The sequence below is a fragment of the Etheostoma cragini genome, chromosome 11 (assembly GCF_013103735.1).
Source record: "Etheostoma cragini isolate CJK2018 chromosome 11, CSU_Ecrag_1.0, whole genome shotgun sequence".
NCBI lineage: Eukaryota > Metazoa > Chordata > Actinopteri > Perciformes > Percidae > Etheostoma > Etheostoma cragini.
Genome location: NC_048417.1, coordinates 10,337,055 through 10,345,283, shown reverse-complemented (window position 1 = coordinate 10,345,283; position 8,229 = coordinate 10,337,055). Strand labels below are relative to the sequence as shown.

At 41.9% G+C, this 8,229-nt stretch overlaps 1 protein-coding gene across 1 annotated transcript in view; it reads right to left on the bottom strand.

Moving 5' to 3' along the window:
- Nucleotides 1-2,903: 2,903 nt before the first annotated feature.
- si:dkey-100n23.5 (cyclic AMP receptor-like protein A) overlaps nucleotides 2,904-8,229 on the bottom strand; it is a 40,697-nt gene continuing 35,371 nt past the window's right edge. The window contains exon 12 of the mRNA XM_034886029.1: nucleotides 2,904-4,556. Coding sequence (XP_034741920.1) covers nucleotides 4,389-4,556 — 168 coding nt within the window. The 3' untranslated portion in view covers nucleotides 2,904-4,388. The remainder of the gene's footprint in view (nucleotides 4,557-8,229) is intronic.

Here is an 8,229-nt window from a genome sequence, read left to right as displayed (position 1 = left end):
AGAGAGAGAGAGAGAGAGAGAGAGAGAGAGCGAGAGAGCGAGAGATTAATTTAACTCTTTCGGGGCCGGATCGCAGCGCTTGAAGCTCCGCTCGCTGCTGCACACCACTCAGGCGGCAGCAGCAGCAGCAGCACAGCCGAGCTGTTATCAGAGGGGACGCAGGAGAGAGGGAGACATTAAACAGACGATTATCAAGAAATGCGAATGTAATGTTAATTTAATAACAAATAAATAAAAATAATGTTAATTACTATGAGGGCTCATCTAGGACATTATTCACAAAATACACGCTCACATACTATACTGAAACCTCACACACATACAAGTGCTCTCACAAATGCTCTCATATCCAGACACATGTTGTACATTCATGTTTGTGATAAGCACAATATGGAACGTGCGTTTTTATTTAATAGCCTACTCTGAAAATTGTTAAGTGATAAGTTAAACATCTCTTCAGTGTGTGTGTGTGTGTGGGGGGGGGGGGGGGGGGGGGGGGGGGGGGGGGGGGGGGGCAGAGGAAATTTGGGTTCATGAGTTCAATATTTCTAAAATGTTGTCTACAACGATGAATGGAGGGCAAAGGCTAAATCTACCATGTAAAAAGGCAAACATCTGTCAAGGAGCCAATATTTAATGAAAAGGAGCCTGTGTGACATTTTGATCTAAACATTTATGTACATGGTCCAATTGATATTACTTCAGATTTTGTCAAGTTGGGACATATACTCAAGTATAATATTGCCACTTTTAGACATCCCCTATTATAAACTCACAGTTGATGCATCTACAAAGAAATTTCTCATTTAATCTGCATATCATGTTGGTCACAGGCAAGCTTTGGAACCGTTGGAATTCCTTCCAATCACAAGCCTTTAAAGGTCTATGGAAACTACATTATCTATACTTGCACAATCTTGAGCATTTTCAATTTGTTTCAAATTTCTCAACATACGGCTCCTGCACCATTGAGGAGCTTTGTTTAGCTTTGCTCTGAGAAAACAAAACACAGATTCAAGTTCAGTGTCAAGAGGGGAGTGAGAACTCCTGAGAAGCACCGTCTTATAAGCTGTCTTTTCATTTACGGCCACTGTGCAATACAAGAAACTACCTGATCATTACAAATGTGGTGTGTGTATGGTTGATGGGTTCATTGTACATTATTGTGTTGAGTTTTTTTAGTAATTTGGAAAATAGCAGCTAAATCATTTTTTGTATACAGAGCATGGCAAATCCATTCAATAGAATCAAAAATGTATATGGCCGTAAACGGCTGCACCTCTGATTATTACTAATGTGCTATGTTTTCTTATTGTCAACAAACTTATGTTGTTCATAACACATCAACGAGCCACACAAGATTGCGTTTTTTCATTATAGTGAACATGACAACTGTAGTTTATTTTGAGGCAATCGAACATACACCAGCCTGCTGCCATAATTACTCAATAAGGCATCAAATGTGTATTAATCCAGAACTGAAAATAGTCCCCAACTCATGTTGTATAACTCCTGTTTGAGAATGTTTGCTAACTATACTGTGCCGTTTTTTTTTTTTTTGAAAAGGACTAAGCTTTGAAAAAATTAAAAAGTAAACTAGGCCCTTCATATACTGTATTTGGGATTTGTTATTAAACATTAATTTCTCAGGTAGGAACAAATTGGGCTGAGTGCCACAGACAGAGAAGGGAGCTTGGATTTAGTCTTCCCCAGAATTGGTTGAAAACAGGAACAAGAATAGAATAAGACTTAGATATCTGTAAAATAATAAGGTTTACGTGTTAAACATAAATTTAACTTTAGTATTTCAAGTTTTGCATTTGCTCAAATGCCACTCTTTTATGTCTGCATATCTGCAAAAAGAGGGTAAGTTGACACTTTCTTGCAGACCTGTAAAGCTCCAGTTCAATACAATCCACCTAGAGCTATCTAATGATTCTAAAGAACTTCCAGTCAATTACTTATATTTTTAAGATATTTGTCATGCAGGCTGTCATCTCCCCATTAACCTTCTCCAGACTTATGTTTACTGTAAGTGGTGGGTGAGCAGAGTTTAGGAGGGGTGATACCCTCCACCACATCCTTGCCTGTAAATACTGCTTGGCCTCTAATAAACAGCAGACGAGGCTCCCGGTGGAAGCCGTGCAGAGGAACAAACACCCATCGGGCTTGCCTAGCTGTCGCTCCGAGGTGACACAACTCCAGCTTGTTTTTCAGCGTCTGGGCTGCTGCTGTTGCCTCCCTCCCTGCCTCCCTCCCTCCCTCTTCCTCTCTCTGTGCGTCACAGCTAGGTCATGGCCGGACTCCAACAATGGCTCTGGTTTCTCGAGCCACATGCACAAGAGCCCCACACAAACACACACAAAAACACACACACACACACACACACACACACACACACACACACACAGAGATAAATGATAGGGTGGCGAGGCGAGCTAATAGTATAGGCAGTGCGCCTGCCGACATGCCCGTGGGCCGCGGGTGTTAAATTGTATCCAATTATGGCGCATGCAACGATATGAGGGGGGAATAATAATTCTTCTTGCGTGACGGGGAGATTCGCTTATTGTCCGGGCTCTTTATATGTAGGGGGTGCAGGGCTTGATACATTCAAGGGTCTGAAGGAGAGCTCTGTAGGTGCGTGCAGGAAAAGTATGGTTTTCTGGAGGACATGGCCCCATATTTCATTAATCAAAATCCAGTTTAACAGATTTGGAGACACGGCAGGGGCCAGCGGCAACCGACCAATAATTAACATCCATTATGTAAGCAGCCCAGGTCTTAGGACACACACATACACACAAACCATCAACTGACACTTCACAGGATGCAGGGAAGTGACATCAGGGAATGAGGGATTGCATCAATGTGAAAATGAAATAAACACGCCCAGTCTAAGCTTTGTTATGAAACGTCTCTCCTGCTCATTTATTTGATGAAGTGCACAGTCAAATAATATCAGTAACAGTGCCAAAAGAGGGGTAGAGGGGCACAGTGCAAGTGTGTGTAATCCAGTCGTGGGCCTCTGTGAACTGCAAACTAAAGTTGCACTGTAGTGTCATTGATGCTCAGCAGAAAAGTAAAAAGTGTCATTCATTAGTTCAACTTGTCATAGAGACAGCTGATGAAACCACCTCAGTATGTGGAAAACTCAAATAAGCTGAGGTTGGATATAAAGAGACTCTATTATTCTGCCAATCACACCATAGTTTGTCCATTCACAGCACCACTGACAAGGGCCATGGGGTGATGAACCCTCAAAGGCTCTTGCTATGCTATGTGCGTGTTCTTGTTTTCAACCCGTTTTGACAGGCAGAGAAAGCACGTGTTGACTGATTACATGTTTTTTAATTGTCCATAAGGCCATTTGTATTGAATCGGCTTGACTGTCACGTTAGAGCAGCAGGTTTTTGGATCAAACTGCACATTCTAGTCTGAGGCACGTACAAAAATAGAGTATACACTTAGATATATACAGTATATTGATAAATACAGTTTAACAAACAAATGTGGCAGTTCATAAAAATACAAAAAAAAAACTTTCAAAGTAATACATGTGCGACAGTTAAAAGAAAAGTAATGCAATATGCAAACAACAGTAATGCAAAATGCTTAAAAGGAAAAAAAGAAAACAAATACTGTCTGAGGAAGGAGAAACTCCTCTGGGACTTATTTGCCCTACCAAGTCTCATAAAAACAAAAAAAACAACTATATATCCACTATACCTCTCCTACCATTACCCCTATCGCGAAGAAAATTGTTCAGAACTGGGATCAATCTCATCATAGATGCTTTCACGTCTGACACACAGGGTGCTTTTTTAAAAAGGCCTGCTTTTCACCTCCTCCCCTGTAGAGAAGTGAAAAGGTAATTGCTCTGAATGCTAAACTAACACCTTGTTATGATTGCCTTTCAGCCGTTCTTTACTGGTCTTTTTTCCCCCTTTCCTTTTGGTAGTATGCCAAAGTGCTGCAGAACGCAGGAGTCAAGCAGGCAGCGCAGAGAGGGGAAATCGTTTTAAGACCTTTGGGATGCAGCAGATGCCTTTAACATTAGGAGGATCTTCTGAGCTGCACCTTTCTTTCTCCACTCTCGTGGTAGTACTGCAGGGAGCTGCAGCTCTGTCTAGTGTGTGTGCGTGTGTGTGAATGTCTGTGTGTGTGTCTTTAGGATATTAAATAGTAAAGGATGGGGATTAATAATGGAACCTGACAGCTCATCTCCGCCTTCTATCTGCCTGACTGTCCCCCCCAATCTTCCCCTGCATTCCCTCCCTACCTCTTGTTCCTCCCTCTCAGTTTCTAATCCGCTGCGTCTCTTTCTGGCTGTGACCTCCAGCTCGTCTCCCTCTCTCTTTCTCTCTCTCCCTCTCTCCAGCTATCTCTCAGGGCCCTCGGTCTTTCAGGGTCATGTCAGGAGAGTAGAAAAGCACGTTGGTGCCATCGTCGTCGTCATCGCTGAGGTCGACCAGGTCAGCCTGTGTGTAGCGCACCGCCCTTGGGTGGTACTCTCCGATCCTTGTCCTGTCACACAGCCGTGACTGCAGAGCCAGCTAGAAAACACACGCACAGTTTGAAATTAACACACATGTGTGCACTGGTGTAAAGAGTATTTCCACAGTAAACCGTTTTGATGAAAAACAAGAATTTAAAGATACAGCTTTTTTTCCTCATTATTCTGCCCATCCATTCACACTATGATTGCTGTTTTACACACAAACACACACACACAAAAAACACTGACCATTCAGACAGACGCCAGAGGCAAGATAGGCTGAACTGATTGTGAACTAAACCTCCAAATGGAAATCTGGTGCTGGCATTTAGGATGCAAAAATTGGAATGCCAATCTGGAGAAGTTAAGCAATGTCCAACTTCATGCTAATATATTTTAACACACGGGAGCAACAATGTTTGTCTTGATACACCCTGGAAACTGAAGCACAGTAACTTTCATTTTTTTCCCCACTCAACTACATAAATTAAATTAAATGGAGGAAAGATATTTAGGCACAGCCAATGGCACTAAATATCACATAACTTTATGGAACTATCAGCAGTTTTAGAAAAACTCCTTTTTCAAGCACCAGTACAGTGTACAATGGAGAAAATAACTGACCAGAGCAACTTTAGGTGTAATTTACATGCTTAAAATTATTGCATGCCTCAGGGTGGTGAAAATCAAGAGAGAGCCTGCTACGTTGAGTCTGTTGAGGGATCCCACACCTTACTGACGTTAAATTACAGGGCATTGTGTCTGACCATTGTTGCCACTTTCTGAAACACCCTCCAAACAGTCCCACCCACTTCACGACATGATATGCCAGCTGAGGTGAGAAAGGAGCCAGAGTTTTGAACTTCAACCTCTAGCTCTCTTTTTTCATTCTTTATTCTTTCCACATCTATTTCTGTCACTTTCCATGCAAGCAACCTAGTGCAACACCATGAATGTAATATTTGAGTTGAGTCATGCAAGAGACACCCCATTCTGACCTGGTTTTAACATCCGTCCTGAGTGATCCAATCACAAGTAGAAAGCTCTAGGTAGAGTACAGGCCAAAAGTTTGGACACACCTTCTCTTTCAATGCGTGTCCTTTACTTTTATGACTATTTACATTGTAGATTCTCACAGAAGGCATCTTAACTATGAATTAACGCATATGGAATTATGTACTTAACAAAAAAAGTGTCACATAACTCTTCAATAGGTCTTATATTTTAAATTCCTCACAGTAGCCACCCTTTGCTTTTTTGATAGTGCTGCAAACCCTTGGTGTTCTCTCAATGAGCTTCATGGTTTGGTCAAATGGTTTTCCCTTCACAGGTGGGCCTTGTCAGGGTTAATAAGTGGAATTTCTTGCTTTATTGATGGGGTTGGGACCATCAGTTGTGTTGTGCAGAAGTCAGTTTGATACACAGCCGACGGCCCTACTGGACAACTGTTAGAATTTAGACACGCATTGAGATTGGATCTCAAAAACCACATTTGGAGCTGTCCACATTCTAATAGCAGTGCAAACGTGAATGTGTCCGGTGTCCACATTAAACACCGTCTACTCGGCTGTGAGCTGACTATGCAGCCTACTCATTCAAAGTATTTCTCATGTCCCAGAAACCACTGAGTGAATTGTCTGTTTTGGAGGTTTTTGTTTTGTTGCTGCCCGATCTTGGCTGTCTGCAGCGCTGTTGCCTTGAAAAGGCATACAATAACGTTTTTTTTAGTTTCATAAAACGTCCCTGAAATCACGAATATGTAGGATATTACTATCAAATGTCCTGCTCCTATGTCGTCTCTTTCTGTTCTTTATTGTCTAGCATTGCCAGAGTTACACAATGCTGTTGGCAAACTGAGTGACCAATGCAACGACTGTAAAATGGTTCAATTTCCTAAAAGTTATTCACAATAAGAATCCCCTGTTATTTTGGTATTTGCGTGCTTATTATGAAGTGTCAAAATCAGGAAATGCAGCAGTAACGTAACAAGTCTGCTGCTGTGCTCCTGACAACTCCTAAGCGAACATGAAACAGATACAGAGATACAGTTAGAAGCTTCAAAAGTACTGAGAGCTGAACACAGAGACTTTTAAAAAGATCTTTGTTTTTCTCCAGCCCAGGTCTTTCCGATAGACATCCCTATGGTGGCATCCTTGTACAGTATATGGGTGGCACACAGACAGACTGTGGGCAGCATTTTTTCATTTGATTTGTGAGAGGAACAACTGACATTTATAGACACACATAAGCATCCTATGCAAACGGTAACGATGTCTGTGTGTATTGGCACATAGAGCGGGGAAGTGAGATCCGTTCACAATTGGTCACTCTAAACGCATTTGGAGACACATTCTACTGACAGGTGAAAACACCTGCACCTAGAGCTGTCCACTTGGGATCAGATAACTCAGGATGGATGTTAAAACCAGGTCGGAATGGGGCCAGAGAGTCTGCTACTTTAAGTTTGTGTATGTGTAAACAGGGCAGTAGAGCCAAGTGGAACACACTGACACCTTTAGTGTGAAACAATGATCTAAGCCTGATCGCGAAACTGTATAGCAGCTAAGTTAGGAAGAAAACTCTTTGTCACCTGTAACTTTTCTGGTCAATTATTTCAAATGTCAAACTAGTTGAGCATGCAATAAAAGAGTGATCAACCTGTATTAATGCTGATTTTGTCAGAAGACTTTGGAACTGCTGTCCAACTGGTTAACAGGTGGCATTTATGACCTGCAATTAAATCTCTATTTCATGCTCAATCAGTTGTCCGACAACAGAAACAGAAAAAGAGAATAACAAAATATTAAATTGTATCCATTTTAAAACCCAGTTTAGTTGATCACAGATGTTTAAAGTAAAGCTGAGCCTCAGTAGAGTAACCAAAAATAGGAGGACAAAGAAGAGATCTTCATAAAAACGTAGACACAAATTGTTTTCACATGAACATCATTTTCAAAATTAGGCTTAGTGTGGACGTACGGTACAGAGACATGTTTTTTCCTGCATGTGCACTGCATACAGACAGAAAAAGTAAGAGGTGAGCTCACTGCAGAGCCACAGGCAGTTCAGCTGTGTGGCTAGAATGCAGATCAATATCAGGGAAGGAGAGAGTGTATGAGGGGGGAGAGAGGGAGTGAGAAGGAGAGTACACAGGTGGGAGGGAGATGCAACACAAAGGAGAGCGGCAGAAATAATGTAAGAGATAAATGCCAGAGATGCTGTAACAGGGTACAGGGAACAGAAGAGGCATGGGAACAGACATTCACATCCAAAGAGATAGAGATAGGAAGAGAGACGGAGGAGAAGAGTCAAAGACCTCAAGGAAAAGAGGAAAAAACAACTGAGGAACGGATCAAGCAAGAGATACGAGGCGGAGAGACCGTTTACATACAAAAAAATCTGTCAGTTAGGCAGATTTTGGTCTTAGGGAAGGTCACTGTCTAACTGAACAGAAAAAAGCACAAGAGACAAGTGAGTGGGAGTATGAAGCCTTCTCAATTTAAAAAAAGTTAACTGCAATAATTTAGAAACATGTTAGTCTTTTGTCTGAAGGAGAATAATGCATTTTTACAGACCACCCATGGCTTCAATGTTTATGTTCTTTTTTAGAAACACAAGTTGGTCAATGTGTTCTGGATCCAGAGTGCTTTGCTGTTCCGTGCTGTAATTGACATTATATCCCCATTAGGGGAGAACAGCCTGGGAGTTGGGGGGGAGGGGGGGGGGGGGGG